Source organism: Stegostoma tigrinum, chromosome 31 (genome assembly GCF_030684315.1).
Source record: "Stegostoma tigrinum isolate sSteTig4 chromosome 31, sSteTig4.hap1, whole genome shotgun sequence".
NCBI lineage: Eukaryota > Metazoa > Chordata > Chondrichthyes > Orectolobiformes > Stegostomatidae > Stegostoma > Stegostoma tigrinum.
In genome coordinates, this window is record NC_081384.1 from 28,227,028 (window position 1) to 28,246,800 (window position 19,773).

A 19,773-nucleotide genomic window follows, 5' to 3' on the forward strand; every position below is an offset into this window, starting at 1 on the left:
CATTTTGTTTTCATTGAATGGAAGTGAAAAACAGGCCTCCTGACCTATTTTAGAATTAGCGCAAAGTCAAGATCTGACCTAATGAGCATTTGAAAATGAAATGCCACCCAAATATCTTGCCACTGTTGTGTGTTGAATTTTCACTTGAATGCTGGCAGATTGGTTCACAAAGACCCAGGATCGAGGAGGTCAACACTCCTCTTGGTTACGTGGAGGTACAGGACATACCATTGAAGAGTTTCCACAGAAGTGGTACTGTTCTTAGTTAGCATGACAGTAGTAAGAACAACTATATTACTCTTTGGGCATAATTACTCACACTCTTGGGAGCCATACAAATACATCTGTCCCTCTCGAGGCTAGTGTACAGCTTACTGTCTCCACTGACAAACTGGAGCAGGAACATACACACATTCTGAACCATCACCTCATACAGTGTCTCCTCCAGCTACTTCCCCATAGTTACTATACATTTGCACATATTATCCTATCTCAATCCCCAGCCTCTGACTTCAGAATATTCTCAGAATGCACACTGTTCAGACTCAGAAGATCAGTATGTCTTCACCTTGAGGACATTTGAACATGGTTCTGATCACTTTTGGAGGATCCTTGTCTGCAAGGTGTCCTTTGTGGAGGAAATCATTCTTTATAGGCTTTGGTGCTGGATCATTTGTTGCTCTGGAGGATTCTCAATCTTCTGAATTTCATTTGCAGAGGAACTTGTCTCTGTGAGCTGAGGTGGTTGATCCATTATATCATCTGGGGGACACTTAAACCCATTAATATCCATCATGGGAGATGGCTGCTCCATGAAACAAGCACTTTATGCTTTGTAGCAGACTAGATTTTGGACTGGACAGTATCTAATGAGAAGAGGTTGTATCTTTTTCAGAATATTCTAAGTGGTCACTTCAGGTAGTTCCCGCTTCTCAATGTTGTTGTGAATCTGCTGACATTGAATCTCATGAAATATATCACAGTTTCTTCCCCTCAGTTATTGATCAGGCTGGATATCTTCAGTTGCCCTGTGATTGTTTGACTGGTGAAGTAGATTTTTCAAACTCTCCAGCTTGTTATGAAAAGATGGTTACTCATTTAAGCCTATTTCTGTTAGAGACATTGACTGTTTTAGAAGACAGAGAATCCATCAGCCCTACAAAGTCTCTGACTTTCCCAATGTTAACAATATTAAACAGCTCTATACTAACAAAAGTAATCTTGCAGGATCCTTTTCTTCTGTGGGTTCTGCTACAAGTCTAGAAAGCCCAATGGAGAATTCCACCAGTTGCTCCATGACCATTTCCATCTCGAAGCACAAGGGCAGCAGATACATGAGAACACCACCACTTGCAAGTTCCCCTCCAAGTCACTCACTATCTCGACTTGGAAATACATCACTGTTCCTTCATTGTTGCTTGGTAAAATTCCTGGAATTCCCTCACTAGGGCATTGTGGGTCTACCTACAGCACATGGGCTACAGTGGTTCAAGAAGGCAGCTCACCACCACCTGCTCAAGGGCAACTAGGGATGGACAATAAATGCTGGCATAGCCTGCAACGCCCACATCCCACAAGTGAACAAAGAGACAAAAAAAACCAAATTGTATTTCTGAACCAGTTGTTCTCTGGGATAGGGGCTCTCTCATGCTTCAGTTGTTTTGATAATCTGAGATCAAGAACTGTGCAGGCTCGAAAGTGAAGATTTTTGATCACATACAGCATACAAATCTTCAACTCTCTTATGTACGTTGCAATATGATTTGTAGCATTCTCTTGACAGTTATTCCACTTGTGTTGGGTAGTCTCACTTCTGTAGGCTACACCTTCTGCTTCTTCAGCTATGGTAATTAGTCTGACAAGACAGCAACACTTGCCCCTGTGCGAAACTTGTTGGCCTTCTTTTGCAGGAGAGTGCATCTGACTGTTTTCCTGGTTTATACTTCCATGTAGAACTTGAATAGCTTTCCCCAATGTTAGGTCATCTTTGGACAGTAAGAAATTTGGCAATGTTTGAAATTTGACAAGATATGAATTTTGATTTCAAATATATAGTGACAATTTCTCATGAGTCCAGAAAGATAACACATGAAATTGTCCATAGATACCCCTAGAAGATCAACTCTTCTGTTAAATCCTCTTCTTTCAAGGGTTTTATTTCTTATATTGAAGTAATTTCCAAAGGTTTCTAGGACATCTTCAAGGAGGATATGTGGTCTCTTCGATATTCTGTCAATTAATAAAATCATCTGCAATTGGATCAACTAAAAATACCTATGCATTAACTTGTGCAGCTTCAGACCTAGTATTTAAATGCAAGGCCATGATATGTCTTGAAAACTGTCACCTCCCCAGTGTCCAATTTTTCACTCTGTGTGGCCCTTCTCTGACCTTGCATCTTTTGTAGAAGTTTTTTAAAAAATTTCTTCTCAATGTTTTTCTTAATTCATATCACTGTGGTGCTGTTTTGAATCTATATCACCTCGATACTGCTTATAATCTTTGTTAATCATATATTCTTATCTTCATCAACGCTGTTTAAAATTAAATTACTATACAACTTGCTATGCTATTCATTTGCTGTTCTTTTTAAATTCTGCATTGCAGTAATTCTATATCAAATTCTTCAAACAAAAAGTTTTAAATTCAATAACCAGAAGTTTTGACGTAATTTACTTTCAACTATTAAACACCTTATTGGTGATACTGTATTCCCACACCGCTAGCTAAGTCTTCTCACCATTTTTAGGTATTTTCCTCCTTGTTAATAATCATAGTAGTGACTTCCTATCTTTTCCTGGATTTCCATGATTTTTGTAAACAAGGGAGAGTTTTCCCATTTCTTCCTGGGAGAAAAGAATGTTTTCTCACCTTTCATGGCCTAAAAAACTAAAGCGTTCCTTTGGCATAATTTAAAAAAGAATAAAAGTTATAAATCTTCCTGTCAAATAAACAATTTAATTATTGCAACCCAGTCATTAAGTTTTTAATCTGTCCTGACATTTCTTCTTCTGCTGGAATCTTTCACTAGACTCATCTACATTTGCTGTTTGCATTCTTAAATACATTCAGAGGCATTCCCAATTCTGCAGAGTCAGTGCAAATTCAATCTCCGGCATTGCATTGTTCTCGTACAGCTACACTTCATAGAGCCTAATCTTGATGGAAGTGATGTTCACTGTGTGAGGGGAGAACTCATCACCACTTTACTTCCTTTTCTAATCTTTGCATTATATTCATAATTTAGCCCCTTTCCCTTATGAATATCAAATTTTACTCCTGGAACCTTCTCTTGCTTCCCACAGCACCTCCCTCGATAAGACTATTGAAGGTTTGTCTTTGGAGTTCTGAGCTTGTCCTGTCACTAATTTCATAGTTGCCATAGTCTCTCTCAGTTGGTTATAATATTTCAGCTGCTGCTGACCTGCGTTCTTAAAGTCATAATGCTCTTAAAAGTGGTAAACACGTTTGTCATAGAAATTTTGTTTTCTGGATGATCCTCTCACAATGAGGGTTTCTGCAAAGAATTCTAGTCTATGCTGCTGCTCACAATGTGGTGTTGTCCTGACTGACACGATGAATGCCTTTTGAAAAGTGCCGCCATTTTCAGGACGTCATTTAGAGTGAAGGGTTGTTTTCGGTAGTTCACCAATTCGTTGTCCGTAAAGTGTCTAGGGTCTATCTGGTGATCATTTGTAGAGGATACAGCACCATGGATATTTTGGTCAGCAAGACAATTTATTGCATGACAGCAATAAAAGCAACCTACATTACTAGTCAGGCATAATACTTTGACTATCAAGAGTTGTACTGAACCCATTTTCTCCCTATACAGTCTAGAGTTCATGGTTTTCACCCATAGACTGTGAGATATCAACAGAAATGGTGGCACCCAACATAATCTGCACACAAATAGTTTCCAAACCACTACCTTATACAACATGTCCTCCTGCACCATCCCAGTTCTTTCATTGCAAATATTTTTGCTTTATTCCACTGAACCCAATGCTCTAATTTAACAAAAAAACTTCCTACCCAGAGTGAGTAGGAAGTGTGGATGCTGGAGAATCTGAGATAACAAGGTGTAGAGCTGGATGCATACAGCAAACCAAGGAGTATCAGAGGAGCAGGAAAGGTGATGTTTCGGGTCTGGACACTTTCTGAAGAAGGGTCCAGACCCAAAATGTTAGCTTTCCTGCTCCTGTGATGCTGCTTGGTATGCTATGTTCATCCAGCTCCACACCTTGTTATCTCATTTCCTATACAGAATTGCACTGTGCAACTTAACAACCCCATGATACATGGAGCAGAGTGAAATATGACAATGGTCAACTTACATTTCGCCCCCTTCACACTCCAACTCCAACTCAAATAACATATAACAGATAATAGATAATGAAGCGCTCCTTACCGGATGATGCACATCCCATAGGGATCTGAAGATGAGGAGATCTGTATACAATATGGGATTGTTGATCATGCTGTATGTAAGTGGAGAACAGCAATGTTATTTCTGAGCAGCGTGGAACATATTGAATTAACCCTACAATGTGATGAATCTGATACATTTCAGGACCTAATTTGAGAAGGTCCCTACTTATCTGATTATGCATTCATGCAGGTCAGTGATACTTTGCATGCAAATGTTAAATGATTCACAGCAGGCCATTATTAGATTGCTAAGGTCATTTTCTGTGCAATGTAATGTAATATTAGAGGATAAATAGTTCTACTGTTTCGCTCATCTACACACTGCAGTGATACAAGCAAAATTATATTATTATAATAGGAAAGGATCTGAAGGCAAAAGCAAACAATTTTTCCTAAAAACCATCCAAAATAAAGCAACCTGTAAAACAAATCAAATTTGTCCCAACCCTAATCGAAACACTTAAGATAACTGACCACATAAGGTTTGCTTACTTTCAAATCAACTATAGAAGGTCATCACTGGAAATCACCAATCACTGTTTTTCATTCACTTACAAGATAGTATGAGTTATCAGGAACATGCTTTGCATTCTAATCTAAATCAGAATATGGGCAAAGATAAATGAGGTCATTTTACTCAATGTTGAAGGACAAATGTTACATTAACATTGTAACAACTAAGGGTCACCAGACCTGAAACGTTAGCTCTGTTATTTAATATTTTTTATCTTCATTTATATGAAAGTGTATTGAAGCTGAAACTCTGTTAGCTCAATAATAAAATCTGCAAAGGTAACACTAACACGTATATATCCTCAAATGTTTTTATGAGCAATTTTTGCACCTTCCTGCCTCAATAAAAATTAAGCCACCCCATTCCCTGCTATCCTTCCTGGTCTGCTCTCTGCCATCCTCACTGCCTCAATTTTTGATCCCCTTGTGGTCCCTCTAACACAGCTGGTGGAATTTAAGTTCACTCAATAAATGTGGTATTTCTGTTCCCAACTCTCATGTAAAACTGTCTGCAATTTAAATAAAAGAGTGATTTACAGTTTGGTGCATCTGAGGCAAAAATGTCTACACCTCCTCCTCCCAGCCAACCAGTCCTGCAGTCTTAAACCATGAAACCAGGAAGTTGTTTCCGTTAGGCGGGGAGACTAGGACCCGTGGGCACAGCCTTAGAATTAGAGGGGGTAAATTTAAAACTGAAATGAGACGACATTTCTTCAGCCAGAGAGTGGTGGGCTTGTGGAATTCATTGCCACGGAGTGCAGTGGAGGCCGGGACGTTGGATGCCTTCAAGGCAGAGAGAGATTGACAAATTCTTGATCTCGGAAGGAATCAAGGGCTATGGGGAGAGTGCAGGGAAGTGGAGTTGAAATGCCCATCAGCCATGATTTAAATGGCAGAGTGGTATTGATGGGCCGAATGGCCTTACTTCAACTCCTATGTCGTACGGTCTTAAAATACTGGAAAATTACGAGCTACCTGTGCTAAATTCAAACTGGTTCATTTGTCAAGGTAGGGTCTGACAATTTGAAGAACAGTACTCGCAACTGACACATTAACTGTTCCCCGTGCTTCAGAAGTTGTTAAACCTGCCGAGTTTCTCCAGCACTTCCAGTTCTTATTTAGGGTCTGTCTGTTGTTGAATTCCTAAAAATATTTCACATCCATTCACAGGAAGCCTGAGAAAAATTGATCAATTCACCAGCTAGTAAAATAAATATCATTTCTCTTGTTGAATTGTAATTCCGAAGTGAAGTACTGCAGAGTGAATGGAAACAAAACTTTCTCTTTCGAGAAAAAGTTCTAATACATCTAAAAGTAACAGCAGCGCTCAGGGACAAGTAAGTAATTTTCAAATCGGCAGCAGTTCAAAACAGTACTACAATTGCTCAAAATGTAGCCAATACTTGCTTTAAATGAGCTACCACTTGACCTAATATAACAAAGAAACTGGATAGATTGTGTTAATTACTTGTACAAAATTACTGAACATAATATGAGTCAGCACAAATGGGAGTGGCATGAAGCTACCACTTTGCAGAAAATGGGAAGGGAAATGTGTAAATATATACTATCACTTTCACTGATGCAGGATCTTTATAGTGCTTATGTGCGCCATTTGGCCGCATCAGAAATAAACCAAAATTATACTACAACAGGGGTTACAACTTAGTAATGGCACTTTGATTGAAAAGGAAGCATTATTTTTGTCTGAAAAAGATACAGCAGGTGCTATCAAATGAAAGTACTAAATCAACAATACATTTACTTTGAGAGATTTTGACATTTGCTCCAGTTTGCAAATAGCTGATGAGTTAATTTACTGGAATATTCCAATTGTCAACATGTTCACTTGCAGACCACATTTCTCTCTTTTGAGAGTGCACTGGCAATGCCCAACATAATTGAGCACACACATTCTGCACCCGCAGTCGTGTCTTCTCCTGCTGAGTGAGAGATCTGGCAGTATGCCAGTTAGCATCATTGCTGGAAGCAACTACAATGAGAAGCGAAAAGCTTCACTGTGGGCCAGATCTTATTTCTCCACGGTTTGTGCCATCGCACATAGAATGAAATCGTTTGCAAGAGACTTCAATATCCCTTTGCTATGGAGAATATATTTCTGTTGGTCTCTCCTGTAGACATTCAGTGCTGTAATACCTATAGATAATGAAATCTAATTTCATTTGATTGCTTAATTAAAATGCTGAAATGTTAACCAGGGTTTATTGTGCGCAAAGCAACAAAACATAATTATAGCCAGAAGCCAAATGCTTCAAATACCGCTAACTCCAATTAGAAACCTAGCCATATAAAAGAAAAATACTGTCGACTCAGGAAACTTGAAATAAAAGTAGATAGTGCTGGAGAAACTCAGCAGGTCTGGCAGCATCTTCAGAAGAAGAGTCATATTGTACACTAAACATTAACACAAATCTTTCCACAGACGTGGAATTTCACCATTACTTTCTGTTATTATTCTTTATTTGAAATACAGACGTGTTGCTAAACCTGCAGAGTTTCTCCAGCACTTCCTGTTTTTATTTAGGGTCTGACAGTGGTTGCATTTTCTGAGTCGCAACATTCCTTGGTGACACTTCTAAATTCCTCCGAGTGAATTGTTGCAATGGAAGTGGGCCAGTTGAAAATTAATCTGTATAATCATGTTTTGAAGGAGAACAGACTGAAAAGTGATTGGTAAAATGAAGGAAAAGGCAATTGTGGGAGCAGGTATGAGTCTGCAGGAACTGATGATGGGGTTCAGCACCTCCATCTCCCTGTAGGATGTATGTGAAATCGGAAATGATGCAGTGTTTACTTGTTGGAAGGACAATTGTCTCTCAGTGAGATTCCATGGCAGTCACACTATATTGCAAATACATGAGGGGAAGGAGCCGAGGATTAAGTACCCAAATCCGTTCCCATTCCAGTGTGCTCATTCAGTCCAAGTTAGGCCATTAGGAGCATACATTAAACGAGTGTAACATTGCCCATTTCTGCACATTTCACCATCTTGAAGCACAAAATCTTTTCCATTGTTTTGGTGCCTCACAGGCTGCGCTTCTCCAGGCATTCAAAACTCCACCTTAAACTAAACCCTTCTTTACCTTACTCCATTTTGCTCACCCATCTCGCTTGTCCTCACCAACCTGAATCTGTTTCTTGTCACCCCAATGGACAGCAAACAATAGTAGGAAACCTAGCTGGGGCAGGAGAAGGAATGCAGGGACATCGCGGTCAATTGTGTCATCCCTGGTCAAAAACAAAAGTTGCTGGAAAAGCTCAGCAGATCTGGCAGCATCTGTGATGAAAAAAAAAATCAGAGTTAACCTTCCAGGTCCAGTGTCCCTTCCTCAGAACTGATGGTGGCTGGGAAAACAGTTTTCCCACTGACCATCAGTTCTGAGGAAGGGGCAACACACCGGACACATTAACTCTGATTTTTTTTCTTCATAGATGCTGCCATATCTGCTGAGCTTTTCCAGCAACTTCTGCTTTTGTCCCTGATTTACGGCATCCACATTTCTTTCAGTTTTCATTGTGTCATCCCTGTTACTGCTTTGGTGTACATGAATCAGATATCCACTGACTGAATCAGCAACCAAGACAAAGCTAAGCAATGTGCATTTTTAAAGTATCAATCCAAACCTCAGGTCAACTCAAAGCACTTTAAAATTGATCTAGCACTTCTGAAGTGGAAGCAAAAAGTTTTGGAACACTCTGCAAGTCAGGCAGCATCTGTAGACAGCGAGGTGGAGTTAACCTTTCAGGTCAATAACCTTGGAGAATTTATCCACAGATGCTGCCTGTTGTGAGTGTTCCAACATTTTCTGTTTTTACTGTAGATTTCTAGTCTCTGTTGTGTAGGAAATACAGGAGCCACTTTTCACATCTGTCTAATGTATTCTGAGGTATTAATGTCAACTTAGAATGCACAGCCTTCTGGCTAATAGATGACAGCGGTCCAAATGAATCAGAGCAGAAAATGTTATGGACCCAAACCAAATCCCCTCAAAATGTATTAAGATGGCTAAACCTTAGCTTTTTCTTATTTTAAAGGTAAGTGCCAGGCATTGTGTTCCAGATGTAATTTGATTGTTCAAGCCGTCACTCTTGAAGCAAACCATACTTTATTCATATACTATAGACAAAAGACACCAAAAGACAGAGGAAATTGGAATAACTTAACTCTACCAGAAAACTTAACAGAAAAACAGATCATTTAACTACTAAACAGCAACTGCACCAAAATAGTAACATCTCATAAACACACCCTTGGAAAGGCAAATTCAGTAAAATAGATTGTCTCACATGCAATTCTAGCAGCAGAGAACCCTAGCTTTTAGTTGTAACAGAGAGAAGAAAAACTGCTTCCACATCCAGCTTCAAGACTGCAGCAACCGTGACTGAAAAACTACAACTAAAAATTGTGGTTCTGTGGGAGCCTGACCCCACCCATCCAGGCTGCTTCTATTGTTCCAACTTTAAATAAAAAAGACTTTACACAAACTGCTTACTTTATTGGCTCAGAGTAGACTGCTCTCTCTGCCTCTCGCTCAACCATTCTTTATAAAAAAGGGACAAAGTACATCTCTTAAAGCCATAGTAGCATCACATAAGGAAGAGGAGGGAGCTGTATTTTCAGAATACTAAAGCTTCTAACCAGATGGTTAGAAGGCAGTCTTAAAAATTCAGGTTACAGGGATGGTTTCAAAAGCAGTACATAACACTGAGAATTGTTCAACAAAAAAAAAATGCCGGCTATCACACCACTAGAAACCGACTTGGCTGTGATATGCGTTGTAATTTCAGCAAACACGAGCCACTGAGCTTTGTCCGTAAGGTGCCCATTCTATTGCTGTTTTCATACTGTAACCATATTTGTTTTCAGTGATGTAAACTTAAAAACCACCATGGCTGAATACAATCCATTAGAAGTTATAAAATATAAATCGCCCAAGGAAAAAAGAATTTATTCTCATTAAGAACCATATTTTCTCTCTGAATCCCTTCATTCAATTAGCTCTTGAAAGCTGCACTCCTCTAAACAATTGGCAAAAGTCATATCCAGGTCAACAACTACAATATCAGCAAATCTCTCAATTCCAAATCTTAGCGAGAGGAAATTAATTTAAAATGCAGGAAAAAAAAACTGGTTTAAATCCTACTTCTGACATGGCATCGCCTTGTGCTTCCCCACAGTTGTCAATGGCAGAGCAAAGGATTCACTGCACATGACTCAAACATAAAGCAAGCTATATAAATGTACTATACACAAACATAACCTTCATTCCTAACAAGGTGAAGTTTGTCCCCACACAGGATGAATGTATATGTTTTCCATTCAAACTTCTCACCATTTGCACAAACTTCATTTTACTGCAGGTACTATTCACTAGAAAGTAAAAAATACCCCGTAGTGGGTAATGCACCCGTCTCTGCTTCTCTCCCTCCACTGAAACAGCCTAACCTGCTGAGTATTTGCAAGTTCTGTTTTTATTTCAGATTTGCAACACCTGCAGAATCTTGCTGCTTTAAAACTTCAGTGTGGTTAAGGTACTACGTTTTGTGCACAAGGTGCTATCTGGGAGCCCGGCCAAGTTGACAACATTTGGCAAGTTGTCTCAGTTAGCTGTTACCAAAGCTGATCTCTGGCTTTGCAAAACTTGGAACAATATCCTTTGTGGAGGTTCCTTCTAGTTGGATGCTTGGGATCTGTCTGGCAGAAGCCCAGGTTCATAATAATCGGTTTCATTTATATTTCCTTCCACTCTACATTGTGCCTTTTTGGAAGAACATGAGCTCTAGTGATGGTTTGTTCTTGTGGTAGGTTAGTGGGCCTCCAAAGGTGACAGCAGTTAGATAGTCCTAGAAGGATACATACAGTGCTGTAGTAGCAGTGCTGCTCTGGTAATTAAAAATTCAACCATAAACCCAGAGCTACATGAATTGAGAGATAACACGGTGTGAAGCTGGATGAACACAGCGGGCCAAGCAGCATCAGAGGAGCAGGAAAGCTTGACATTTGAGTCAGGACCCTTTTTCAGGAATGGGGGTGGGGAAGGAGATTCTGAAATAAATAGGGAGCTTGTTGAAGCTTGGAGCCAGTTACCCAAGGGTATCAATGTGAATTTCACAAGCTTCGAAATCTCTTCTCCCCAATCACATGCCAAAACCAGCCCAGCTAGTCCCCACCTCCCTAACCATTCCTCCAACCTCAAGCCCCACCCCCATCCCCTACCCACTAACCTCATTCCGCACCCCCCCTCCCCCCGACCTGTCCGTCCTCCCTGGACTGACCTATCCCCTGCCTAACTCCCCACCTACATTCACTTTCACCGGCTCTAACCTCGCCTCTTTGACCTGTCTGTCTCCTCTCACCCTATCTTTTCCTTTATCCATCTTCTATTCGCCTCCCCATGCTGCCCTATTTATTTCAGAACCCTATTCCCCTCCCCATTTCTGAAGAAGAGTCCTGACCCGAAACATCAAGCTTTCCTGCTCCTCTGATGCTGCTTGGCCTGCTGTGTTCATCCAGCTTCACACAATGTTATCTCAGATTCTCCAGCATCGGCAGTTCCTACATGAATTGTGAGGCTTGTTATATTCAATGTTGCAGTTTCATTTCTTGTTTAAAAGGCAGGCAGAAGGAGGAGCTTGTGTCCCTGACTGCAGCCCCTCAAACATAATTCCTCCAGGAAAACTGGAGTAGTTTGGACTTAAGTATGACGTTCAGTAAACTCAATGAGCTGGACCTAGCAAATTCTGCTGCAGGTGGTGTTGTTTGGATCTGTTTCCATGTATTCCTTTGTCCTTGCTTAGTTATCTGATCGGCGAGGTCTTTCCCTTCCCAGTTCACTCAGGCTTTTGGTGGATTTTTTTGATATGGAGCCGAACATGGTTCAAAGAATTAAGATGTTTTTAACAGGGGTTTGTCAGGGAATGAAGGTACAGTTCAACTCTTCCACTTAGGTTATTTATTTTGATCATGGCTATGTCCTGGAATGTATGGATAATCTGTAACAAGCCATGCTGGACAAGATGGAATTTGTCAACCAGCTTTAGAATATTTTTAAATCCCAGGGATTCCGTGTTAGTAATACAAACAAGGACAAGACTTAAATAATGGTAGGGCCTTGGGTAGTGTTGGAGAATAGAGAGACCTAGAGTTCAGGTACATAATTCTTTGAAGTTTGCATCACATATAGGCAGGGTGGTTAAGAAGTTGTTTAGCACGCTTGCTTTCATTGAGTATAGAATTGGGATGTCACGTTGTGGTTGGTGAGGTCTCTTCAAGAGGACTTTGCAGTTCTGGCATCCCTGTTATAGGAAGGATATTAATAAACTGGAGAGGGTTCAGAAAGAACTTACCAGGATGTTGCCAGGAATGGAGGGTTTGAGTTATAGGAATACAAAGAAAGAATATAAGAAAAAGCCCCAGCCTTTTTTGAGGGATGACCTTATTGAGGTTTATAAAATCATGAGAAGCATAGATAAAGTGAACGATAAGGGTATTTTCGCTATGGTGCAGCAGTTCAAAACTAGAAAATGGTTGCAGGGATATGGGCCAAATGCAGGCATGTGGGACTAGTTATGTTTGGAAACATGGTCAGTATGGACTGGTTGGACTGAAGGAAATGTTTCTGTGCCAAATGCCTCAATGGCTCAGCTGTGGATTGGACAGATTCTGGCCAACAACAGAGGCAGACCACTTCTAGTGATGTTATAATCAAGTCTGGTTCAGGGCTAACCCACAGCAGAGGCAGAGTGTTCGACGTCACACCAGATTGATAAAAGGATGGATAGGGTCTAGGAGATAACCAGGAGATACAAAGACCTTTTCCTTCTTACCAATTAAAGATAGTTTTATTATTGGACATTTCTGGGAACCTGTGAGCCTCTTTTGGAATCTGTATCAGAGCATGATGTGTAAAAGTGTCAGCTTCCATATACAGTAAAGTAGTGAGCGCTTGGTAAAAAGCCATAACTCTATTGAGTTCGGCTGCCTAACATTCATGCTATATGTTACAAAGGCATAGGTCTCCTCCTCATACAGCATGGAAACAAACCCTTCGGGCCAACCAGTCCATGCCAAATGTAATCCCACACTAAAGCAGTCCCATCTGCCTGGGAGAGATAATGGGAACTGCAGATGCTGGAGATTCCAAGATAATGAAATGTGAGGCTGGATGAACACAGCAGGCCAAGCAGCATCTCAGGAGTCCAAGATAATGAAATGTGAGGCTGGATGAACACAGCAGGCCAAGCGGCATCTCAGGAGAATGAAATGTGAGGCTGGATGAACACAGCAGGCCAAGCAGCATCTCAGGAGAAATGAAATGTGAGGCTGGATGAACACAGCAGGCCAAGCAGCATCTCAGGAGAAATCCCATCTGCCTGGTCCTGGCCCACATGCCTCTAAACCTTTCCTATTCATGCACTTATCCAGATGTCTGTTAAACATTATAACTGTACTGACATCTACCACTTCCTCGGGAAGTTCATTCCACACACAAACCATGGGATTTTAGAGATTTATTAGTAGTTTCTCAACTGGTGATAGAAACCTTCAGACATCCATTCCGAGAGGAGATCTTGGAATAACTGAAATGGACAGATTAGATGGTGGGAGTCTGGGGGCGAGGACTGGTGAAGGGATTGGGTGGTAGAAGATGTGAAGACGTGTATATCAATTGCTCCTGTCCTCGCCATTCCTACAACTGATTACGGATCAGCTTAATATGTTAGTTGGCCAACGTGAGGAGTTTTTTGCACTCGGGAGCAAATGGTGAACAAAATGGCTGTAAGATTAAAGTTGATGAATTTCATCCACATCTGGAATGCATCAGAGTCTATTTGTCAGAGAGCAGCATAAAAAACGCACTTACAAGATAATGGATAGAATGAAGTTTTTCCTTCTGCTCTCTTATAAAAGTTGGAGTGGCACAGTGGCTCAGTCTTTAGGTCTGCTGCCTCACAACGCCAGGGAACTGGGTTTGATTCCACCCTCAGGCAACTGTGCAAACTCCACATTCTCCCTGTGTTTGCATGGGTTTCCTCCAGGTGCTGCAGTTTCCTACCACAGTCCAAAAATGGGCAGGCCAGGTGGACTGGCCATGCTAAATTGCCCATAGTGTTTAGGGATGTGTGGATTAGGTGGCTATAGGGGGATGGGTCTGGATGGGATGCTCCGAGGGTCGGTGTGGACTTGTTGAGCCGAAGGGCCTGTTTCCACACTGTAGGGCTTCTATGATTCTAACTGAAACTCCTACATGCATTGCATTGGGGATATAAATAAACTTCCTCAAGAATATGGGGAAGGGGGAGTGGGCTCTCAGCCCACAGTGTGTCTGGCAGAAAACAAGCTTAATGAATTTTCTGGCCTATTTCACACTATTTACACCTGATTTAGAGCAAGTCAGAAATCACACCCTTTCTCCTCTAAGTGTGTGAGGTATCACAGCCATTGTCAGTTATATTGGAGTCATGCATACAGATGGCCCTTTCAAAGATCACTAACATGCGCTCTTCATTTTCTCCCTGACCATTCAGCAATAATTCTATTTTCCTAAAAGACCTTCACAGAGTCTGACAGTCATAATTCTTACAAAATCTAATCCTGTCTGTCTGCACTGCAGTAAGCTAATTACTCCATCAGTTCATTGTCAAGTCAACACTGCTGTAAATATAAGCTATGACATTAAAGTGACCGTGTTTTCAATAGTTCATCATGCACCTTGATTTATTTATATTGCATTCTGGAGAGTCTTCTGTCAGTTAGTAAGTTGAACCTTGGTGATGATGGTAAAATGGGAAGATGCATTGCTAAGTACTGTAAAGTTTAAAAAAAAGTTATAAATAGATCAGCAGTTAAATGTTAGAAATCTAAATCTGAGTGTTCTTAAGAAAGCATCTGGTAGTACTGGTCCTCTACAGTGACACAATTTTAAGTCATAAAACAGAATCTAGTCTCCTGTGAGCTAACTATTTTGATCTGTGTTAAAACTGCTTTCTTTCAGGAATATGGAGCTCAAGCGGATAGAAATGAAAGTAAGGCCAAGAATTAGCTGCAACTTTATTCCATGGTGGAGGTGGTTCAATTGACCAAACGATTTCCTCAGGTTACCTTTCTCATAACTTTAAGTTAATGTGGATATAAACTCAGAAACCGATGTACTACTAGTTTATGACTGTGAGGACTAGGTTTTTACAATGTTGGGCAAACCCCAGGTGCTTTAAAAACTACAAATGGTATTCAGGTATGGAATTCTTGACCCATTTCTCATAAATCTCAGTTTAGTTGGCAAGAAGAAAGGCATGATCACACAGGTGGGAAACCTTGACTCAGCAAGGCCATTTGAAATTAGTGCAGAGCTCCAACAAATAAAAGTCTTGCCACTCTAATGGCCTTAACCTGCACCATGGCGACCTTGATCTTATGAAGCAAGTGTAAATGCTTATAATGGGTAGTTAGGTTTGTTTAAGCGTATGATGTTAAGTGACTTAAATCCCAAGCCCTTTAGATAGGAGTATGAATTGCAAGTCTGACTAAAAAAAAAACTATCGACTGCCAAGGGAATTGATTGAAAAGCTATTTGCTTTGGGAAGAAGAAAAATCATTATGCATCTGTTGTTGTAAATTCAGCAAACCTAATTGATGCCATATCTCAAAAACTGTTATTACAACTGAGGTCATTATGATTGCTTGGTTGAGATTCAAAAACTTCAAAACCACTTATTTCAGTAGAGAGAGGACTGAGTTCACAGTTTGAGCAATGGATTTAAGAAGTTATTAAAGGATTAGTTGTTTTGGTGTGCTAAATGAATAGATCTTTGTTAACTTTTGGAACGGACTGAGAATTTCATTTTTTGAATGAGGCTTTTTTTATACCATCAATTGTGTGTGAGTGAAAGATCTTGGAGATTATTATAAGTTTTTCACCCATCTCCATAAGATTTCTCAGGTCTGCCTATAGTGGCAGTGGATATGACATGAGGGAGGGATTTGGGGGCTGGGCATTGGAAATAGATAGGAGTTAATTTGGGGGATGAAGGGGCACAGGCAAATGGGCTTTTAGTATAACTGGGCCAAAGTTTCAGAGAATCGAGGCTGGTCTTCTAACAATATTTCCTGGACAATCACTCACCTCCAGAAACAGCGAGATCAATTCCTTCCACCCCAACTCTGCCTCCCTGAATTGACATATGGCAGGTAGGGGTGCTATTATAGGAGATGGTTCTGCAAAGCTGAGAAATTTCCTGACTCAAACTTCCTACCTAGTTGGTGAAAATCCGACTCAAAATGTTTACCTGTATGAGCTTTCAGAACCCTGTGAAACTAGGGTAGCCAAGTCTCCAAATAGCAATGCAAGGTTTTTATATACAAACTGTTGGAGATTCAAATATCATGATGTATTTTTAGGCATTACAGACACCAGAATCTCTAGATACATTTCTAACTCTGGGGGAACACAGTGTAGGGATCTGCTCCTAGAGGTTGACCATCTAAAACTGCGAAACCTGTAAGCTCAGGTAAGCTTCCTATTGATTATTCAGCCAGGACCAGCCTGCTCTTTTGGGAATGGGCATGCAGAATTATTTGAAACCGACTGGGAATAGTTCAGTCTTTTGATGGTAGGTGTTTAACAAGCCAAATCTTATGGTCAATCATTACTGATAGCAGAGCCAAGTCATGAGACAAGCAGTGTAACTGATCAGTATAGCCAGTATTCTCTCATCTGAACACCATTCTATGTCGAGCAATAATTCCACAAATAGTGAAACCCTGGATAAGTGAGCATGCCTCCTCAAATGTAACGTATTGCAGAAGATGGTATCCCTGCAATCTTCACCCAATTGGATGACATATGCATTTTGGTTTGTGATTCGTCACTCATTTTGATGTTCTAGATTTCCAAGTAAAATTTTGCTTACTAGACTTACTTGTAATGAATTCCTTTCTTCAGACAGGAATCAGATCTTCAGATCACACCGATCACATACACACAGATATAACTGCTTTGAGAATCATTCTCCTTGAAGTTGCTGAGTGACATCTCAGTATAGTACACAGACCTCACCTCTTGCTACTTTTTTAAAAACTAATCTCACAGAAGCCAATGATGCTGTTCTGTTAGATGCCGAAGAAAGGCCAGACAAGGAAGGTGTTTGGGGACATATTTTTGTGAGACTCAAGGTGAACCTACTCTATTGGGTCTGAAGAAAGACGTGCAATATCAGAATGGCCATGCCATTTCAAAACACAGTTTCCAAGGACAATACATGTCGTGCAGCTACCAAAAGAGAGATTTTTCCAGGTGACCTCACTGCATTATCTCAGGTCTCCTCTTTCAAGGAGAGATGCAAAGTAATTTGAAAGACCGATTCTTTTAGCCCCCTATAATGACTAGATTTCCGAAGGAAGTATTTTACTAGCGCAGTGTGGGTCAGATGGAAAAAGATATTGAAGGTCTGACATAATCAACTGGGCTTACCTGATCAGTTTTGCTGCCCATTACTTCAATAATGTAAGTGAAGTTTCCATCATTAAACACACCACTAGAGAGAAGGAAATTCACAGTTAAGTATTAGCTCAAAGCAATCTTATCGAAGTATATTTAAAATCCCCTGAGATATCTCGTAGGCTGAATGCAATAAAAATGTTTGTACTAATAGGTAACCTTGCTTTCAGTTTTAAAACTCAATCGTTATTTAGAACTTTTGTCTGACTTCTTTCTAAAATAGTCATTTTTCCACCAACTTTTTCTTCCTTGTTCCTCCTATGAATCACTCTAGTCACTCCCATAAATCACCATGCACCCACAATGTTGAAATCCGTATTCCCCAGGCACCAGCTCTTGATCTACTGAAGATATTTGCCAGCTCTACAATATATATTTCAATAAATCATTTTATGCTGAAAATCCAGTGAATCAAGAAATACTTTATAATTTTCAACACAAACTACACAAGCAGACAATGCAAACTGATTAACAAGGAGTTAACTTGGGAGTTCACAAAGAGATTGGTTACATACACTGGTCATATCTTAACTGGCTGTAACAGCAGAAAGCTCTGTTCCTCCTCCTATCCTACTTGATTGTCTGCAGTTTTTCATACAGCTGACCACAACAACTCTTCTAAGTCTGCCTGGGTGGGAATTGCTTTATGTGCTAATCATAGCCACAGAATGACCTGTACTGCCTTAGAAATACAGATACGAAGGAACATGGGAGCAGAGGTAGATACGGCCCACAGTCAGAGGAACATCTCACTGTATCCAGTCTGTCCAGTCCTGTCAGAATTTTATATGTTTTACAGTGAGATCCCCTCTTATTCAAAACTGCAATGAATATCAGCCCTGTTGGCCTAATTTCTCCTCATATGATAAAACTAGCATCCTAGGAAGCGTCCCTTTGTATATCAACATTTTCCAATCTATCACCATTTAAAAACACTCTACCTTTCGATTTTTCTGAAAAAAATACCCTGCCATTCAGTTCTTTCCTATCAAAGTTGGCAACTTCACACTTATCCAAGTTGTAGGGCATCCATCACACATTTGTCCACTCACTCAATTGGTCCAAATTGTCCAGAAAGTTCTTGTTATATTTTCCCCACTACTCGCAATCCCACCCTGAAGTCTTCTGCAAACTTGAAAATATTACATTTGATTCCCTCATCCAAATCACCAAAATCCTCAGACAGCAACTTCCAAACCCATGATTACTTCCATCTAGAAGGACAAGGGCAACAGATATATGGGAAACACCATCATCTTCAAGTTCCTCTCCAAGCCACTCACCATCTTGATTTGGAAATATATTGCCATTCTTTGGCTCTTGCTGGGTCCAAATCCTGGAATTCCCTCTCAAAAGGCCTTGTGGGTAAACCCACAGCAAGTGGATTGCAGTGTTTAAGAAAGCAGCTTACCACCACCTTCTCAAGGGCAGCTATGAATGGCCAGCCAGCAATGCCCACATCCCACAAAATGAATTTCAAAAATTGATACATGCAATGAACAGCTGGGGTCTAAGAACTGACTCCCACTTCTCACCACCTTCCATTCTGAAAAGACCTATTTATTACCAGTCTCCATTTCCTGACTGCTGACTAATTTTTAATCTATTCCAAATGTATAATCACCAGTACAATGTGCTTTGATTTTGCACACTTGTGTGGGGCTTCATTTATAGCTTTCTGAAAATCTAAATAGACCATGTCCACTGATTCTCTGTCATTAATTCCTCTAGTCACATCATCAACAAACTTGAATAGATTTATCAAACATGATTTCCCTTTCTTAAATCCATCCTGATATTGTGTAATCCTACTGTGGTTTTCTTTCTGTCCTGTTAGCACATCCTTCATAAAAGAGTCTAGCATTTTCCCTGCTACCGATTTTAGGCTAGCCAGTCTGTAATTTCCAGTTTTCTCCCTCCTTTTTTACCCTCTCAATAAATGCCATTACATCTGCTCCCTCCAAACTGCTGAGATTGTTCCAAAATCTACAGAATTTTAGATGATGATGAACAATGCTTCCATTCTTTCCATAACTGACTACTTTAACCCAACTAAATTCTAAATTGCTCCCAGTATCCTGGCTTGTTACCTTTTTCTAGCAACTTTATAGGAGTCCTCTTTAGATTTAATGCTATCCATGGTATCTTTTGTTAGCTGTGGTTAGACTGCTTTCCTGTTGTATGACTTTTCCAACACATGCATTTGTTCTTTAACTGTTGTGTCTTTTAATCAAGTTACGCAATTTATTCATGCCTAAATGGTTTCTTTTGTTTTGATTTTGGACCTTAATTTCAGATTGAGCATCTCCAT

At 40.2% G+C, this 19,773-nt stretch overlaps 1 protein-coding gene across 3 annotated transcripts in view; it reads right to left on the reverse strand.

The window, feature by feature from the left end:
* adam11 (ADAM metallopeptidase domain 11) overlaps positions 1-19,773 on the reverse strand; it is a 154,309-nt gene that overhangs the window by 83,222 nt on the left and 51,314 nt on the right. For all 3 annotated transcript variants that reach the window (XR_007250449.2, XM_048560902.2, XM_048560900.2), the window contains 2 exons: positions 17,436-17,499; positions 4,412-4,481 (listed from right to left, as the gene is read on the reverse strand). Coding sequence is in view for 2 of the 3 variants with exons in the window: in XM_048560902.2 (XP_048416859.2) it covers positions 4,412-4,481; positions 17,436-17,499 (134 nt within the window). In the remaining variant the exon portion in view is untranslated. The remainder of the gene's footprint in view (positions 1-4,411; positions 4,482-17,435; positions 17,500-19,773) is intronic.